Source organism: Colossoma macropomum, unplaced genomic scaffold (assembly GCF_904425465.1).
Source record: "Colossoma macropomum unplaced genomic scaffold, Colossoma_macropomum, whole genome shotgun sequence".
Taxonomy (NCBI): domain Eukaryota; kingdom Metazoa; phylum Chordata; class Actinopteri; order Characiformes; family Serrasalmidae; genus Colossoma; species Colossoma macropomum.
In genome coordinates this window covers 43451402-43472098 of record NW_023494793.1, presented here as the reverse complement: position 1 = coordinate 43472098, position 20697 = coordinate 43451402, and the positions used below count along the sequence as shown (strand labels likewise).

Below are 20697 nucleotides of genomic sequence, written 5' to 3'. Positions count from 1 at the left end.
GACATTTTACAAGAAACTGTTCTACCTTTGTGGAAAAGTTTCCTGCTGGAGATGTGAGAAAAGCAGCTATAGCTGACTTAAAGCTTAAAGCAGAGCGAAGTAAGTCTGCGTTTTTTGTTTATATTATATTTTTATTAGTACATTAACACATACTGAGACATATTTACAGCCAAGATGGTAAAATGGACTTAAACTGTTGTGGCTCCCAAGGTTAGATTTTTGTTGAAAGGATTAAATGGCTCTTCTTAACATTTGGGTTACCGACCCCTGACCTAGCGTGTTGAAACACAGATGCCAAGTAAAACAGCTTCACCTGCCTATTTTTATGTCATAATAATCCAAATTCATAATGATCCAAAGTGAGTCTAAATGCTGCATTAAAGTGATGATAATAAAGCAGGAATCAAATAAATATGACTCCTCCAGACACTGGGTAGAGCCATTCGTCCACTTCGATGGACGCAGACTGAAAGGACACTGATCAGCCCGTTTCTTTCATTTTTTTTATATAATAACGCTGATCGTTGATCAGTAATGACATGACATAACTGTTTGCCTGACTGGCTGTAGGATTTGGGCTCTAACAGCTATAAATCAGTAGTGTATTCCTATTTTAAGCTGTTAAATTGTCAAACACCTTGGAATTTGTATTAAATTAGAGGGGCTGCTCTCACCCAGGGAGGGAATCACACAAGGGCAAAGTCCCCGGATGTGCTGCTCCATCCAGAGCTAAATTAAATGCAGTTTCTCAATCTCAATAAGGATTTGTAACAGTAATGACCCCCAAAACTACCCCCCAAAGTGTCGGTGGGTATAACAGATAGAGCAGGGCAGTGAGTGGAGATCTGACGGATTGATCCCCAGACTACTGAGAGCACTTCATTTAGTGTCACCAGGTTCATTCTCTTTAATTACTGCGCCTGCTTTTACTGACAGTACGAGCTACAGTGTTAGTGCCTCCACAGTCCTTCATGGTAGAGGTAGAGCTGGGCGATATGGCCAAAAATGTTATCACGATAAACAAAATTCATATTGTTCGATATCGATACATATCGCGATAAATGTCAAATCATTATTTCTTTCAAGTTTGAAGGCTGGTTTTTGCTCCTGGGGGGTTAATTACTGTTTTAAACTATCCTTTATGGTCTGAACACAACAAAAACTCGTCAAACAGTGGGACATTTCACAGATCTGTCATGGGAGAGTGGGAGGAAGTGTCTGCTGAGCTGTTTTTACCAGCTGGAAAAGCACGGCTATTTTGTAAAAGTCATAATTTAAGAAAGAAAACAGATTATTTTAGCTGGTGCCGAGCGCTTGGCTACCCCACTACACATGACATCACAGTATTCAGACACCAGCTAGACGACTGGATTTCTCTATACTATCGTAGTAGTTTGAGGGGTGAACCGCAAAATATCAACACCAGACAGACAGAGTCCGACTTTTATGTACGTTTAAACTGAAAGCGGTGCTTTTGTGTCGTGTTTGATCTACAGTATCATCAGTTCTCCATGCTGTGTGAGTGACGGAGCTGCTTTAAGTTAGCCAGCTGCTAAAAACAGCTAGCATAACTCCGCGTTTCAGCCGTTGCTAAAGACTCATCTTACTCGTGGCCCCCTCCCTCTCTAATCATGTAGAAAAACTCGGAAGTGCGCCCTCTACTGGCGACAGCACAGTAATGTCGCTTTCCTTGCAGTAGAAAACGCCACCAAGGCTTTTGCTGAACGTGGAGGTGTGAGAATGGTGTATTATATCGAACATTTATCGAACATGTCGTATCGCTCTATCGAGGAAAAGTTATTTCGCGATAATTATCGTTATCGTTTTATCGCCCAGCCCTAGGTAGAGGTCCGTGCAGGCCCTGCTTTTTCAGTCCCGCTCCAGCATGATTTCATCCCGCTCCCGCAGAAAATCGGAATCATTAGTCCCGCACAAGACGTCAAGACATCAAGACGAACTGACATCCAATATCTGACACAGTCTATTCACAAACACATTACTCTCTGCTGAAATAACAGGGCAGTCGTGGTCATCAGGCTCACTGTGAGTAACTTCACCAAACGCCATTTATTCACCACTTAAACACAAAGCAGGGATTATTTTTGGTGTTGTGCTGGGCAGCTGTGGCCGTCGGCCTGAAGGCTCCGCCGTCTCTGTGAGCTACGAGAATCTGCATGTTGATCACGTGATCGGCTGCTTCACAGCTCTTTAGAACAACTTCATTCATTTGAACTGTTTTACCGTCCTAATTCTATATCGTTTATATATATGATTTAGTACCTGTCCAGGGTGTATCCTGCCTTCCGCCCAATGACAGCTGGGATAGGCTCCAGCACCCCACCGCGACCCAGAAGGATTAGCGGTTTAGATGATGTATGTATGTATATGATTTAGTGATTTATTTAGGCTGTTCATTAATTTGCGGATATCTCTTCATGCATGTTTCGTCCCGCTCCCGCCTGCAGGTGGCTGGTTTCCCGCCCGCTCCCATGCACAACGCTGAAAACTAGTCCAGCTCCACGAGATACTGCGGGATATCCGCATGAGTGCGGACCTCTACTTCATGGAAAACACTGTCAACAATCAAACTAGGCATGTGGGCACAGCCTATCAGAGTAAAGTGGGTGGGGGGGGGGCTTATGTTATGTACACAAACACACTCACACAGGCAAGGTGAGGTTATTTATAGAGCACATTTCATACAGTGGTGTCATTCAAAGCGCTTTACAAATGAGAGAATACGAAGAGAGTTCAAATTAAAATGAAAAAGGAGAAGACGACACACTGCATTTCAAAATTAGGACAGAGAGACACAAAAACGGGATTAAAACAGGACTAAAACAGATTAAAAACAGAAGGAACTAAACACCAAATTAAAAATTAAATCAGGATAATAAAGCCGACATTGCTGGGAGATTTATAAATCAACTGTAAACGTTTTTAGGGTGTTTATTGTTAAAGGGTTTGCTTATTTGAGACAAAAGTGATCGATGTGGATTACAATCAGAGCACTGCAGAACGATTTTTAACATTTTTTAAAAGCTGAGTCTTGATCTGTATCAACAAATGTATTGTATCGGGACACCGCCATATGTTTCTGAAGTTTTGAGTTATAAATATAATAAACATATGATACATAAAGTGTAGCAGATACCTAAAAACAGTAGCAATCATCCTGAAGCCTGAACTGTGTCAGTCCACTGTTATGGTCAGTGTTTTATGCAGTGTTAGAAACCTCATAATCAGGTCTTTTAGGGATACTGAACACCTCCCCACACTCTGAGGCCAGTGAGTTTATTTAGGTGTGTGGTCAGCAACACGCTATAGTGCGTATCAGCTTCCTTTAACAGCAGAAAGGCCACTTGAAGATTATAATTTAGCAGCGGTTATTCAGAAACACGCTCGCCTCATCTGAGTTATGATTTACCTCACAAAATATCTGTAAATAACTATAACTAGGGTTATTATAGTTTCTAAATGGGTAGAGCTGTTTGTCCACTTCGATGGACGCAGACTGAAAGGACACTGATCAGCTCATTTCTTTCATTTTTTTTATATAATGACGCTGATCGTTGATCAGTAATGAAATGACACAACTGTTTGCCTGACTGGCTGTAGGATTTGGGCTCCAACAGCTATAAATCAGTAGTGTATTCCTATTTTTAGCTGTTAAATTGTCAAACACCTTGGAATTTGTATTAAATTAGAGGGGCTGCTCTCACCCAGGGAGGGAATCACACAAGGGCAAAGTACCCGGATGTGCTGCTCCATCCAGAGCTAAATTAAACGCAGTTTCTCAATCTCAATAAGGATTTGTAACAGTAATGACCCCCAAAACTACCCCCCAAAGTGTCGGTGGGTATAATAGATAGAGCAGGGCAGTGAGCGGAGATCTGACGGATTGATCCCCAGACTACTGAGAGCACTTCATTTAGTGTCACCAGGTTCATTCTCTTTAATTACTGCGCCTGCTTTTACTGACAGCAAGAACAGTTTCATTAATTTGATTTTTGTTTAGTTTTTTTATTTCTCTGTGATTTACACAACCATATATTACCACTAGCACAGAGATGAGAACAGGAGGCCTAAAAAATATAAATTTAACATTTTTAATTTTACATTTATGTACAAATTTAAATGTGTCATCCAGACGTTTCTTATAATGTATTCAAACACAAAAACAGCAGTAATTATTGTCTGTTGTGGTATAAATAAGCAAAAGCTTATCTAGCACACTTTTTAAAATTATTCTTCTTTAAGAAAGGGTTCTTTAGTAAAGAAAATGGTTCTTTATAGAACCATGAACACTCAAAGGACCTCCTGAATGATTAAAGGGTTCTTCGCATGGTAAAATGGTTCTTCAGATTGATGGAGAATGTGCTACAGATGGTTCTTTATAGAACCTTTGTGAGAAGGGTTCTATATAGCAACAAAAAATGGTTCTGCTATTGTTACAATGTCAAGCTTGTAAGAATAGAAAAAGCCTTTTTTGGTTCTATGTAGAACCATTTTCTTTACTACACTCTTTAAAAAGACGGTTCTTCAAGGGTTGTTTAGTAAAGAAAAGAATGCTCTGCATGATCTAAGTGTTCTTTGCATCGATAATGAAAGGGTTCTTTAGATTGATACAGAATGTGCTGTAGATGGTTCTATACAGAACCTTTGTGAAAATGGTTCTGCTATTGTTAATTAAGCTTGTTACAACAGAAGAACCCTTTTGGTGCTATACAGAACAATTTTCTTTGCAACACTCTTAAAAAAGATGGTTCTTTAAGGATCCTTTAGTAAAGAAGAAGGTTCTATATGGAGCGATGAACACTCAAAGAACCCTCTGCATGATCAAAGCGTTCTTTGCATCCATCATGAAAGGGTTCCTTAGATTAATATAGAATGTGCCGTAGATGGTTCTACATAGAACCTTTTAGAAAAGGGATCTATATAGCACCAAAAAGGGTACTTCTATTGTTACATTGTCAAGCTTGTTACAATAGAAGAACCCTTTTGGTGCTATATAGAACCCTTTTCTTTACTACACTCTTCAAAAAGATGGTTCTTCAAGGGTTTTTAGTAAAGAAAATGGTTCTATATAGAATCATGAACACACAAAGAACCCTTTGCATGATTAAAGGGTTCTGCGCATCGTCGGTGAAAGGGTTCTTTAGACTGATGGAGACTGTGCTGTAGATGGTTCTATATAGCAGCAAAAAGGGTTAAGCTACAGAAGAACCTTTTTGGTTTGTTTAGTACACTCTTAAAAAAGATGGTTCTTCAAGGGTTCTTTAGTAATGAAATTTCTATATAGAACCATGAACATTCAGATTGATGGAAAATGTGCTGTAGATGGTTCTAGATAGCACCAAAAAGGTTTAATCTATTATTAGGATGTCAAGCTTGTTACAACAGAAAAACCCATTTTGGTGCTGCATAGAAACCTTTTCAAGCTGGTTCTATATAGAACCACATATAGAAGACTGAGGATAGAAGATTGAAGAACCATCATTTTTAAGTGTGTAGGTTCAGAATTCCAGCCTGACAATAAATGTCTTGACTGAAGTTCTTCGTTTGGGATAAGGGGGCGGGTCTCATCAGGATGACACAGAGTGGGCGGAGTCTATTAGCACTAACACTGCAGTCTACAAGCCCAGCTCTTCTTACAGAGTCTGTGTGTTACCGAGGGAGGCGGGTGGACCTGAGTGTCCAGGCCGAGAGCAGATGTCGTCCCAGCGGGAGAGCGAGAGGAGCAGCCTGTGTGTCTCTGCTGTCTCTCGGTCGGATCCATACATTCTAATCAGAGCGCAGGCCGGAGCTGTAGGCATGGAAACGGCCTTCTGCCTTAGAGCTGCAGCACAACAGCGGCGGATTTCTCGGAAAACCGTCATATAACCCTCAGAAGACGCAGCTACGGATCACAAAACCATGCTGTGCTTTTATCTGACCTGTTTCTGACTCGTCGCTCGCTGAGACAAGAGGAGAAACAGTGAGGAAAGCGCAGACTCTAGACTCTCAGTCCAGACCACACTGGTGTCTGTGAGCAGAAGAGGAGATATTCTGTTATGATATGAGTTTCCCTGATAACAAGAGGACAGTGGCGTTTTGCTCAGCGTTGTCTGGGCGGCCCACCAGCGTTTACGCAGAGTATTAGACAAAATTCCACTTATCATCACTCATTTTCCACTCACAGCCCAATTTACTGGTGTTTTCTTTCTTCATTTCTTTAGTAACACTTAATAAATTAGTTAAGGGAATAATTCTAATCTCAGCTCAGTGTCAGCAACATTTTCTGTAAAATCATTTATATAATCATTTCTTGTCTTTCAGTTGTTTGTAATATTTGAGTTTATTTTCTAAAATTAAAGGCTCTGTTCATCTAAAATCTGTTTGAGGATATTAAAAATGAAAAACTAGTTAGAGCTTACATGCACGACAATAATCTGGGTGGTCCGAAGGTGGACCAGCAGTGGCAAATGGTCGGCAAGGTGCCGACCTTGTCAAGCCAGCGGACCGATATATGCTATATCACTATCTGGGTTTTGTTCTGCAAAAAGGAAAAACTTTATATTTTGGTCATATTTTTGTCACTTTTGACATTTCTGGTGTCTCATGTTTCAGCTGATGCTGAAAGACGAATCATTTTTGTGTTAAATCACAATTTGAAAGAGTGCAATTTTCAAATCACAAGCTATTTTAAATTTTAGCCTACATTATCAACGATGCTGTCTTAAGTTTTAAAGAGAAACACCACAGATTCTTCAAAATTACTGCATAATTAAATGGTTAAGATGTAAACAGAGAGGTTCAGAGTGGTTTGGTGTGAAACGCTCTGTTCTAGATAAACTTACTGAGTCAGAACTGTTCACAGTGGTGGTGATAGGAACCAGACGTCCACCTCTAAAAGCTCCCTCACAGAAAGTTATTACATGAAATGGTTTTGGCTTAAAATGTATTTGAATCCACTGCAGGACGTTGTGAGGCAAAATAGTCTCCAAAGAAACATATTATATCAGACTTTCCACTATTTTCCATCATCAACATTCCATATAAACTCAGAAGACTCGTGTAGGTTCACTGGTGGTTCTGGATAGTAAATAAAATGTCTGTATTTGTGTTGTAGTCATGGCGACCCCTGGTTCCTATCACCACCACTGTAAAGACATCTGAACCATTTCACACCAAACCACTCTGAATCACTCTGTTTACCTCTCATACGCTGAATTGTGCAGGAATTTTAAAAATAAGGTGGAATTCCCCTTTAAGTGGAAAAATTTTAGCTAATAATACAAAGCTTGTAAAATTCAACTAGATGAATTAGACCATTCAGAAGCAACCGAACAGTCATGTGTTGTCACGTCACAACCATGATTAACTAAATAAATTCAAATTCAAAAATAACAGGCCTGGACCTTAATGTATAAAAATATAATCACAATTTCAATTTGACCCACAATATTGGTCAGAAAAATCACAAGCAAATATTTCAGAAGAACTTAGAAGATCCTTGAAAATGCGGTTTAGAAATGCGTCCACCTTTAGGCCGAATTCTGAAGATGCTTGGATCTGTCCTTCTTGGCCCTGATTTCCCATAAAAGGAAAAACATTCAGAAATGCAGACATGAATGTAAATGAAATCGTTTTTAATTATGCAATTACATTCAAGTAGCCCAGCAAAACAGCTGTAATTCCTCTGGACATCTGAGGGCTGAATGGTTTACACAGAGGTGTGTGTATGTCTGCTCTGGTCAGCGCTGCTGCAGCTCTGGACCTCACAGAGCGAAGCTGCAGGACTGCTGCGCGTCTGTACAGACTGAGTGGGCAGCAGTAATGCAGTAACTCAGCTTCTACACCCAAACGCTACAGCATAAACTCCTACTGCTGCCCACTCTACTGACCTCTACTCCCACCTGGACGCTCCACTGTACCTTTAGGCATATCACACATACTCCCCTCGCTCCCGCTCTCTCTCTCCCCTGTAAAGCTCTCCGTATCACACAGACTACTGTGTTCTCCCAGTACTGTGTTCTTTCACACACTCAGTGTCCACAGTGTTTATCCAGAAGCTTCTTCTATTGAGTGAATTCAGCTGATTAAGGTCACTCACTGCTGAAGCAGCTCCTCAGAAAAGCACTGACCAATAGAATGAGACACTCCGGAGCAGCTGCACATGAGCTTAAGGTCACCAAGTCCAATGCCAAGCGTGGGCTAGAGGGGTATAAAGCCCCCCAGTATTGGGCTGCGGAGCAGTGGAACTGTGTTACTATGTGTCTGTCGATTCATCTGTCTAGCTGTCTGTCTGTCTAGCTATGCATATATCTGTCTATCTATCTATCTATCCGTCTGTCTGTCTGTCTAGCTGTCTGTCTGCCTAGCTGTCTGTCTATCTATCTAGTTGTTTGTCTGTCTGCCTAGCTGTTTGTCTATCTATCTATCTATCTATCTGTCTGTCTATCTATCTGTCTGTCTGTCCAGCTGCCTATCTAATTGTCTGGCTATGTATATATCTGTCTATCTATCTGTCTGTCTGTCCATCTATCTATCTGTCCATCTATCTATCTGTGTGGCTATGTATATATCTGTCTGTCTGTCTATCTATCTATCTATGTATCTATCTATCTGTCTGTCCAACTGCCTATCTAACTGTCTGTCTATCTATCTATCTGTCTGTCTGTCTGGCTATGTATATATCTGTCTGTCTGTCCAGCTGCCTATCTGTCTGGCTATGTATATATCTGTCTGTCTGTCTGTCTATCTATCTGTCTGTCTGTCTGTCTATCTATCTGTCTGTCTGTCTGTCCAGCTGCCTATCTATCTATCTATCTGTCTGTCTGTCTATCTGTCTGTCTGTAAGCCGGATGTGATGATGGACTATGTGTTATTATTACTCTTAGTGTAAATGGAGTCAGACTGAGTCTCGCTCATGAACTAACGCTCCTCCTGTCACTGCACTGTTCACTCACTGGCTCTGAGGAAAAGCCTGTAAGGCTGAATTTATTGCTGAGGGCCGCTGAAACTGCCCCTTATTGACCGCAGCGGAGCAGATCCTCAGGCTGCAGCAGTGAGCCGAGGGGAGAGCGGGATTAAAGGGAAAGAGGGGCTGCTCTGTAATGGCTCTGTAACAGCTCACTGAGGGATTCACTCTGCACTCCGCAGCTCACTGAGCTCCACACCTGAAGAGCATCAGCAGGGTGCACATCCACAGGGCTGGATCAGCAGGGTGCACATCCACAGGGCCGCCATTAAAGGGCCCATATCATCAGCAACTGCCCAATGGCTTCTATTATGAGTCAGTTTCGAGTATAAAGGTAACTGTCAGAGGCAGCAAGATCAGCCTGCAAAACACTAAATCACTCCTTACGCTGAAATTTTATTTTAAGATGAAATATAAATAGTAATGTTGATGCATATTTATGAATTAATTTACAAAAGAAACATTTAATTGCTTTGTGATATAAATATGAGCTTAATTTTATTCCGTTTACCAAATATATACATGTATTTTTCAGTTTTTGACATAATCTGAAAATTATAAAATTCATATTGTGTGTAAATTTCATGATGAATGGGCCAAAAGAAACAGCCCAAAATTCTGGTTCCACTGACTTACATTAAAAGTAAGGTACGTTTTTTCCTTCTTCTGTAAAGTTAACATTTTGGAGGTTTTTTCTAGCAGCAGCGAGATATATATATATATATATATATATATATATATATATATATATATATATATATAAGCACACGCACATACATAAATATATATTAAATTATATTTATAAATTATATTTTATTAAATTAAATTAAATTATATTTTATTAAATTATATATTAAGAAAAAGTCCTGAGTGTTTGACTATATGTGCATTTTCTTCAGTCTTGAAGGAAAAGCATGTAAATGTTTGTGCCCAGAGGCCATGTAGAACCTTGAGCCACCCGCGGGGGGAACTAATTTTAATAATTCATTTTAATAAGCTGATAAAAATAACTGTCCATGTGTCAGGTTTAGTGTGCTAAATGTTACAGTGTGAACGTCTGAATGTTTCCTGAATGTTACGGTGTGAAGTGGCTGAATTTTGATGAATCTTCTATAGTTTTTAACAGATATCATGATGTCGTGTACATTACTCTCTAATACAGACAAACATAAATAAGTACAGTCAGAATTACTGTCAATTAAAGACTGTCACTCATCTAATGGGCTAATATTAAATCCTAAAGAGCTGAGGCAACTGCATCCCACGCCAACACTGTCGCTGAGACCGCTCAAGGGAAACAATATCATAACGTAATGTAATGTAATTGTTGCGAAAGTCATATTTTTATATTGAACCAACTGACTGAATGTCGCAGTGTGAACTGGCAGATTGCTTTTCCGCCTGTCTCGTCCTTCGTGTTGCTCTCAGCAAATCATTCCCATACAGTCCACCCACCAGTTCACTGGATAACTCAATACCACAGTGTCATCCACAGAGCACTAGTGACCAACACACATAATAACATTCATCAATCATAAAGCATAAATCACCTCGTTTCTACACTCACTGTCCATTTTATCAGCTCCACTGACCACATAGTCTCACTCTGTAGTTCTACAGTTACAGACTGTAGTCCATCTGTTTCTCTGATACTTTGTTACCCTGTTCTTCAGTGGTCAGGACCCCCATGGACCCTCACAGAGCAGGTACTATTTGGGTGGTGGGTCATTCTCAGTACTGCAGTGACTCTGACGTGGTGGTGGTGTGTTAGTGTGTGTTGCGCTGGCGTGAGTGGACCAGACACAGCAGCTCTGTTTTATCTGCATGTAAACACAGAGAAACTTGTTGCTGCGTTTGTTCATATATATATATATATATATATATATATATATATATATATATATTTGTTTTTCAGTTTTTACATAATGTGAAAACACATGTTGCCCTTTACATTGTGTGTAAATTTTATGATGAATGGATCAAAAGAAACGGCCCAAAATGACCTGGAAAAAAGTCTGGTTCCATTGACTTACACTAAAAGTAAAGTAAGTTTTGGAGTTTTGGTTCCGACAACAGCAATATCTGTATATATTTATATACATACATATTGGTAAAGAGAAGAAAAAACAAGAGAAGGAAAAAACTTACTTTACTTTTAATGTAAGTCAATGGAACCAGACTTTTTTCCAGGTCATGTTTGGATCATTTCTTTTGGTCCATTCATCATGAAATTCACACACTTTGTAAGGACAGCAGGCATTTTCAAATGACGTCATATGTAACTTTAAAGGAGAAGGAAAAACATACTTTACCTTTAATGTAAGTCAATAGAACCAGACTTTTTTCTAAGAATTCTTTTGGCCAAATCTTTTGGTCCATTTATCATGAAATTTACACGCAATGTAAAGAGCAGCAGGCATTTTCAAATTATGTAAAAACTGAAAAACGATAAAAATGGAGATAGAAGGTTTTGTTCTGACAGCAGCGATATATATATATATATATATATATATATATACATACAAAATAGAACATCTACAGCACATCTCTGTAGCACATGTGCCTTGCTTTTCAGCTCAGTACAGAATAAGTGCAGAGTATCAGCGAAAGCGCTGCTGCTGTTACTGTTTCGATGGTCACCGACATCACAAACCAGCTCACACCTGATTACTGATTCAGGAATTCAGACAAAGACTTTCTCCCTTTTCCCCCTCACACCACTCACACACACTGATTAGTGATTCATAGCTTCAGGATCTGATCAATAATCTCACAGCAGGAACACGAACAGCTTAACGGCAGAGAAAAATTAGCCATGAAATCATCAGTCTGAGGGATAAGTGAGCGTAACAGAGAGGTTTACAGCCCTGTGACAAAGACACGCACCGTTATATAAGGTCAACACATCCTAAACTTTACAATACAGAGAAAGATCTTTACAGAGAGAGTGTTACTCTGAAGAGCTGTGAGGAAAACATTTACATTATATATGATCTATATTCTTATTTACTACTTACTACCCATGTACCGCTGTCATTTTTCCTTTAATATGACAGTTTTGTGTAATATTCTCATGATTTAAAGAACATTTAGATTCTACATTTTGGGCCAGATTTCTGTATTCATTTGACGGCTGCTGTGGGTTTGAGTGGCCGCAGTGATCTTGGTGTCTTCACATTGCAGCAGATTTCAGTGTGAGATGGAGAGCTGAGCGCTTTTCTTTGTTCATAATTCATAAAGCGAAAGGCGTTCAGGAGGCTGAGGGACCGCCGCCATGTAAAAACCCATCTGAACCCAGAAAATACAGCGTGCTGTTAAAAAGTAAAGTGTCTAAAATGGATTTTTAACCAAAAAACAACGCAAACAAAAACGACAATGCAGACACATTTTTTCCTGCATGATTTAAAAAATAAATAAATTCATAACTGAAGCTAGAAATGCACAAAACGTGGCTTCTTCTCGTAGTGCTCAAGCCAATTTCTCTTGAAATCACATTTATATTTTTAAAAAAATGGTTTTCTTTTCAAATTGAAAGTGAATTCAGCTCAGAAAGAGAGCTTAGCTTAGTTATCACACCCAAGTCTAAAAATAAAATGTAAATATTGGCCAATTTCTATCAGAACTTTTGCATTTTTGTCTTTTGTTGCATTAAAAATGACCGACTTTCCTAGCTTTCCTTTAAACGCAGTGTGGTCAGAGACAGCGGCGCGTGTGTGTGGTCATATAGGACGAATTAATTCACTCTAAAAGAGAATTCTTGACATATGGCTGCTTTTTCAGTCCCAGTGGGAGAGTGACAGATAAAGAGCGATTAAAAAGGGCTTCGAGGCTGAACAGGACGAAGACAAAGAGCCGCGCACACAATACATACAGGCGCGCTGACCAGCACTGACATCTACCAGACTGATAGCACAGAGTGGCCGCGCGCAGACGAGCGTTTATACAGATTAATCGCTTCCTATTTCAAAAGCCAACATGTTTTGCATGAAGCTGAAGCCGCTCTTTAACGCTGGAACCTGTTTGCTCTGCGCGTATTTCATACTGAATCTCTCCCTGTGGACCTCAGAACTGTCATATCTGTCAAAGCGGGCGGCTCTTAGGCTTTTACAGCTCTTTCCTGTTTTTATGGCCTTCTGCTAAAGGTCAGAGAGCTGCGAAAACTCAGGAAAGGGCAGGTTAATTCAGAATGATCCCGAATAAACCAGGAAAAGTCAGAATAAACCAGCAGGAATGACAAAAATCCACAATAACTGAGAATAATTTAACTCAGAATGAGCCAGAATGACTCAATATAAGACAGAATAACCCGGAGTCAATCACGATAAATCAGACTAACTCAGAATAAGCCAGAGTAAATCAGAATAAGCCCAGGATAAACCAGAGTAAATCAGGATAAATCAGAATAACCCAGAATAAGTCAGAGTAAATCAGAATAACCCAGGATAAACCAGAGTAAATCAGGATAAATCAGAACAACCCAGAATAAGCCAGAGTAAATCAGGATAAATCAGAATAACCCAGGATAAACCAGAATAAACCATGATAAATAAGAATAACCCAGAATAAGCCAGAATAAACCATGATAAATAAGAATAACCCAGAATAAGCCAGAGTAAATCAGGATAAATCAGAATAACCCAGGATAAACGAGAGTAAATCATGATAAATCAGAATAACCCAGAATAAGCCAGAGTAAATCAGGATAAATAAGAATAACCCAGGATAAACAAGAGTAAACCATGATAAATCAGAATAACCCAGAATAAGCCAGAGTAAATCAGGATAAATCAAAATAACCCAGAGGAAACCAAGGACAGGTGAGAATAACTCCAAAGTAATAATTCCAAATAATCTGAATCAGAATTACCTGGAATTAATCAGAATAATCCAGATTAAGACAGGATAAATAAGAAGCTCTCAAAATAAACCAGCCTAATTGAGAATACCGCACTGAAATTCAGAACACTTTCACTCAGAATGAGCCATCATAAATCAGAATTGACCAGAATAACTCAGAATTAGTGAAAATAACACAGAATAAACCAGAAGCTATTAGAATACAATCAGAATAAATCAGAACAACTCAGAATAATCCAGGATACGTGACAGTACTCCACAATAATTCAGAGAAATTCAGCTCAAAATGAGCCAGGATAAGAGAGAATTATCCACGGAATTAGTCAAAATAAGCCAGAATAAGCCAGGATAAATCTGAATAAGCCAGAATAAACTGGGATAAATCACAATAACACAGAATAAACTGGATTAAATGAGAATAATTCTGAATAATTTAACTCAAAGTGATCTCAAATAAGTCTGAATGGGTCAGGATAACTGGAATAACCCTCAATAATGCAGAACCTACACGGTTCTCCAAGCGCTCTTTACACCATGAACCATGAATTCTATATCGAACCATTTCATGCTCATACGGTCCTTCAGACCGATGGAGAACGTGCTGTGTATGGATCTATATAGCACCGAAAAGCGTTCTGCTATTGTTATGATGTCAAGTGTGCACACAATAGCAGAACCCCTTTTGGCGTTATATGGAACCATTTTCAAAAAGGTTCTATATAGAACCAGACACAACTCATTCTCCATCAATCTGAAGAACCTTTTCACCATGCAAAGAACCATTTAAGCATGCAAATGGTTCACTTTACTAAAGAACCCCTGGAGAACCATGAGAATAAGCCAGAATGACTCAGGATAAACGAGAATAGCCCAGAATTAATTACCCTGCTGAAAAAAAACATAGGTTAGAACCCATGAAGTGTTTCTGTCGGTTCCTCATGGTTCTATAACATGTTCTGGCTTTTATAACAGGTTGATATCACAGTGCAAAGGACTCTAAAGGTCTAACAGGTGACCAAAGGCTGATTCTACATGCGTTTGATGGTCTCCTAACGGGATCTAAAGGTGTTCTACAGGAAACTAGTGGAGAACATGAAGCCAGTTCTCATTAGAAAGCAAAACCAGCAGGTTTAAGGTTCTAATGGTCCTCGTTCAGCAGGGTGGTCTGACTCAGCACGGGCCATAATTCAGCTCCGAAGTTCACCGAGAGGCTCCTGCAGTTAAAGCACCTAAAATTCTGTGACCCGCGTGACCCCCGAGAGAGAGAGAGAGGGAGAGGGAGAGAGACACTACCTCATACTGGATGTACTGTTTCCTCCACTCCGGGGTGATGTGGGCTGAGAGGTGCTCTGCGAACTTCATCTTCAGGGTCCAAACGAACACTCTCAGTCACTCTCACACTCTCACTGTCTCACTCCTCCGCTGTAGTCTCTCTGCTGCTTGTTTGTGCGCGTGTCTCTATCGCGCGCTCAGCGCCATCGCTGCAGGTCCGCGCGGAGTAAATAAACTCAGCCTGAAGGATCAGAGAGAGAGAGAGAGAGAGAGAGAGAGAGAGAGGAGGAGACTGCGACTGAGTCCTCTCTCGCCCACTCCACCTGCCCCTCCCTCCTCCGTTGGCCCCGCCCCCTCTCTTCTTCGGTCCCGCCCTCCTCCCCTGCCTCCCCGGGCGTGCTGCGTCATGACGCACAGACGAACAGGAATAAAGAAAACTGCATTAAAAGAAAAACAACACAAACAAATGAAAACAGAGCGTCGAGTCCAGCTTTTCATCCTCTTATTAACTTTAAAGGTTCTGTGACGATATTAAAGATCTTAAATGAGCCATAAGTGCAGAAATATTTAAATACAGGTTAAAAACGTTTCTCCTATGATGAAGACTGAGCTCCTAAACCTGCTCTGCACTCTTAGAAAAGATGGTTCTTCAAGGGTTCTTCAGTGAAAACACTCAGAGAACTATTTAACCACTTACATGATTAAATGGTGAAGTGGTTCCTCAGATCGATGGAGAATGTAGATGGTTCTAGATAAATCCTTATTTAAAAATGGTTCTCTATAGCACATTAAAGCGTTCTTCTAGTGCTTCTATTGTTAGGATGTCAAGCTTGTATACGATAGCAGAACCCTTTTTGCTGCTATGTAGAACCTTATACAACACATTCTCCACCAACCGTTTCACCATGCAGTGTTGTATAATAGAAACCCTTTACAGTGCTATAGAGAACCATTTTCAAAAAAGGATTTATCTAGAACCATCTACAACCATCTACATTTTCCATCAATCTGAAGAACCATTTCACCATGCAAAACCATTTAAGCATGCAAATGAGTGTTCATGGTTCTATATAGAACCATTGTCTTTACTAAAGAACCCTTGAAGAACCGTCTTTTTTAAAGACTGTACTCTATTCTTACTGCGCTTTAACGATGATGAGCTCATTTTAATAACACTGAAGTCCTTTGTTTGATTTATGTGTTTATTCTACTTTATGAACTTTGTACTTTTCCTTTATTTATGTTTTTATGATTTTGATCATGATTCTATTATTTTTCACTCAATGTCTATTTTTCCTTTTGATGTTCCTTTTAGCTTTTATTGATGTAAAGCACTTTAAATTGCCTTTGATGAAATGTGCTGTTTAAATAAACTGGCTTTGAAGGTTGTATTATTATTATTATTATTGTTATTATTATTATTATTGTTGTTATTATTATTGTTATTGTTGTTGTTGTTGTTGTTGCTATTTTTATTATTTAGAATATATATTATCTAGAATATAAAACAATCATAATTATTGCTATTACTATCTTATAATACAACTGCTACAACTATTAATTACTAATATTGAAACCAAGGTTATTGTTATTATATATATACAGTGTATGCAACTGTAAATATGATATATATATATATATATATATATATATATATATATACAGCATGAAATATCTTTCATTATAAAAGTACAGTAAGTGTGCAGACGTCATCCTTTAAGTGTTCATTTGATTTATAGTGTATTCATAAAGTGGACAGATATATGATATAAACATAATAATTGTAATAATAGTAATAATAATAATATGTTTAATATGCATTACATTTTGCACTATAATGTCGTCTAATGACAGAGAACTTTAACCCTTTAAATGCTCAGGACCTGTCGGCCAGCCCAGACGTCCATTCCTCACTCCTGTAAGGGAAAGTCCACCAAATTGTTCAATAATTCAGTGTGTGAGATGTAAACAGAGAGATTCAGAGTGGTTTAGTGTGAAATGGTTCAGATGTCTTTACAGTGGTGGTGATAGGAACCAGGGGTCGCCATGACTACAACACAAATATAGACATTTTATTTACTATCCAGAACCACCAGTGAACCTACACGAGTCTTCTGAGTTTATATGGAATGTTGATGATGGAAAATGATGAATTCATATGTGTCTGCTGTTGAAACAAAACCTTGTATCTCCAAAATGGTAACTTTGCAGGAGAAGGAAAAAACCTGCTTTACTTTTAATGTAAGTCAATGGAACCAAACTTTTTTCCAGGTCATTTTGAGTCGTTTGTTTTGGTCCAATCTTTATGAAATTTACATATATAAAGAGCAAAAGGTATTTTCAAATTATGTCAAAAACTGAAAATCACAAAAATGGAGATACAAGGTTTTCTTCCGACAGCAGCGACATACATACATGTATATATAAATATAGCTCTTAATCTCAGGCTTACTGAGCTCTTTTGAGCGATGATGGAACTGAACAGTCTCCTCAGTAGTGATCAGTATTGGTGTTGTACTGCCATTTTGTGGCAAGTTACTTCATTACTTCAAGGTACTTCATTATCTGTTATTGGAATATGGCAAAGTGTTTGCTCCACAGAGCCAAAATAATGTTGAGAATTTTGAAGGTTCATTTTAAATACATGAATTTTTCATGAGCATATTTCCAGAAGACATACATGAAGAAAACTGCCAACCAGCAACCGTGAGGAACAGCGTGAATTAAATAAAGCTGACAGTGCAGAGTTTTTCCCCTCTGCTTCAGTGAGAGGTATTGTAAAGGTCATTTGAATATGTCAATTTTTATATACATATACATACATATATACATAAAATATGGATACATTTACGTGTGTATGTATATTTTACACCAAAACCTTATCATAAAACTATCTTAAACAGTGTCTCAGTCATCAGGCAGTGAATTCATAACCATTTCATGTAGGAACTTTCTGTGAGGGAGCTTTTAGAGGTGGACGTCTGGTTCCTGTCAGCACCACTGTGAACAGATCTGACTCGGTAAGTTTCTCTAGAACAGAGCGTTTCACACCAAACCACTCTGACACTCTGAACTGCTCTGTTTACATCATAACCATCATAACCGTATTTAAACATTGGTGGAAGAGTGACGGAGTGAAGAGTACCTCACTCAGCCTTCACTGATGTAGATGTCTTTACTGAAATAATGGGCCTCAGGATTTAATGGGCCTGAGAATATGGGAGGTTTTAAGAAGTTAAAGTTCTCTGAAGTCCAGAAGTCCTAATGATCCTGATTGTACTGACCCACTTTCTGCAGTAATGATCCAGTAAAGCAGCTGCAGTCCAGCTGTGTCCTCACGCTCCGTCAGCGCTCCAGATCCCATCGTTCATCAGAGCTCAGCGGCGCTCAGATCTCTCAGCCTCCACTAACGGCCTCGACATCACTGCGCTGAGACGCAGCCCAGGTCAAACAGGAGGGCGGCGCTGTTGAGCTGAAAGGTAAAAGTGCTGCACTCGTACTTGTTTCCCTGTTTCAGGGAGGAAAGAGGAAAAGAAGCTTTGTTTTTGTTTGGGAGTGTGGAAGTGTGGAATTATGGGAGCTGTTGGGTCTGTCTGGCATTTAAAATTGAACAATTTATAACAACATTTAACACTTTGTATGTGGATCAGTGCTGAAACCCTTAACACTCTACGCTTATTACTCAGTTATTACTCTTAAAACTTACAAAGTACTGAATACTTATAAAGTATTCAGTATCTGCTATGAATTGTTCAGTTTCTGCTATGAATATTTCACGAATTATTCAGTATATATTATGAGTATTCAGTATCTGCTATGAATTATTCAGTATCTATAATGAATATTCAGTATCTGCTATGAATATTTCATGAATTATTTAGTATATATTATGAATATTCAGCATCTGCTATGACTATTTCATGACTTATTCAGTATCTACTATGAATTCTTCAGTATATATTATGAATATTCAGCATCTGCTATGACTATTTCATGACTTATTCAGTATCTACTATGAATTATTTAGTATATATTATGAATATTCAGCATCTGCTATGAATATTTCATGACTTATTCAGTATCTACTATGAATTCTTCAGTATATATTATGAATTATTCAGTATATACTATGAATTATTCAGTATATACTATGAATTATTCAGTATATATTATGAATATTCAGTATCTGCTATGAATATTTTATGACTTACTCAGTATCTACTATGAATTATTCAGTATCTACCATGAATTAATCGGGATCTGTTGTGAATTATTCAGTAGTTACTATGAATTATTCAGTATCTGCTATAAAACTGATCTAAGTTTAAAGTAAGTGTTAAAACTAAAAGTATTTATAACTCTGTGAAGAGTAAAAGAGTCTGATGTCATCTGTAAACAATGCTCAAGTGTCAAATCACATCATTCATACAGTTCATATACAAAAACTAAACTTCCTGTTCTGAATATCATTATTTTTGTGATGTCACAAAATCTGCATGTTAACGTCTATGTGCCCACTCGGCCTATAGCCGTTTAAAAGGCATCAGTAAAAAATCAGTAAATCGTTAAAGGCACAGCAACAAAACCAGCCTGTTTAACTGTGAGGGACAAACAGAGTTCGGGAAATGATCATGTAAATATGAATTATGACTGTTTTTACCGCATAAACAACTTTCTAACAAACAGTAAGGAGGAAATGTAGGATATGAGTCCTTTAAAGGGTTAATCAGCAGGCGGCTCAGAGTTCAGTAGAGCTCTAAAACAAAGTGCTGTTTCAGTAAAAATCCTGCTTTTATCCAACACTCATGGGTGAGACACAGGAAGACAGACAGCTGGACACTGTACATAATAATAATAATAATAATAATAATAATAATTATTATTATTATTATTATTATTGAACAAATGTAATACCTACAATGTTGTAAACCCGTTTCTGAGAAAAGCTTGGGCACAGCGCCCTCCTGTGGACTCTATTAGCACTGCAGCGTTTAAAATTATTTTAAACAACCAATAAAACAGGGAATAAAGGAATTACTGCTTTACATTAAATATTAAATTAATATAAAGCAATAACGCAGTATTAAAACTACATATAACTGAAAAAATATAATAACGAATACAAATAAACGCATCTTAAAATATATATTTAATAAATATTTTTTTTCCGTTTTCATACATTGCAAAAAATATATTTGATTAACACATTTGGAACATTTTTTTTCATATATGGGACAAAACGTCCTCCATTCAGTTTCACCATACAAACGACCATTTAAGCATGAAACGTTTCTATATAGGACGCATGGTTCTACATAGAACCATTGCCTTTCCTAAAGAACCCTTGAAGAACCATCTTTTAACAGTGCAGCAGTGCAGTGGGCGGTTTGGGACGCAGCCCTGAACCGCGCCGGAACCAATAGGAGCTGATTTTTATTTCCACCCGATTTCCGGCAAAACTCGCCTCTAATCTGAGCGGCTTTAAAACAAACAAACAAACAAACAAACAACCTGTAGCGCCTTTTTAACACGTAACGATTTAAAATGTAAGAAAACTGTATGAATCGAGCCTCTGTGCAAACTAAACAAGCGTAAATGATAAATGG

The 20697-nt window shown here is 38.5% G+C and overlaps 1 protein-coding gene across 2 annotated transcripts in view; it reads right to left on the bottom strand.

The window, feature by feature from the left end:
- xpr1a (xenotropic and polytropic retrovirus receptor 1a) overlaps window positions 1-15380 on the bottom strand; it is a 141404-nt gene extending 126024 nt beyond the window's left edge. For both annotated transcript variants that reach the window (XM_036579623.1, XM_036579622.1), the window contains exon 1: window positions 15113-15380. In XM_036579623.1, coding sequence (XP_036435516.1) covers window positions 15113-15181 — 69 coding nt within the window. In that variant the 5' untranslated portion in view covers window positions 15182-15380. The remainder of the gene's footprint in view (window positions 1-15112) is intronic.
- Between the last annotated feature and the right edge of the window lie 5317 nt (window positions 15381-20697).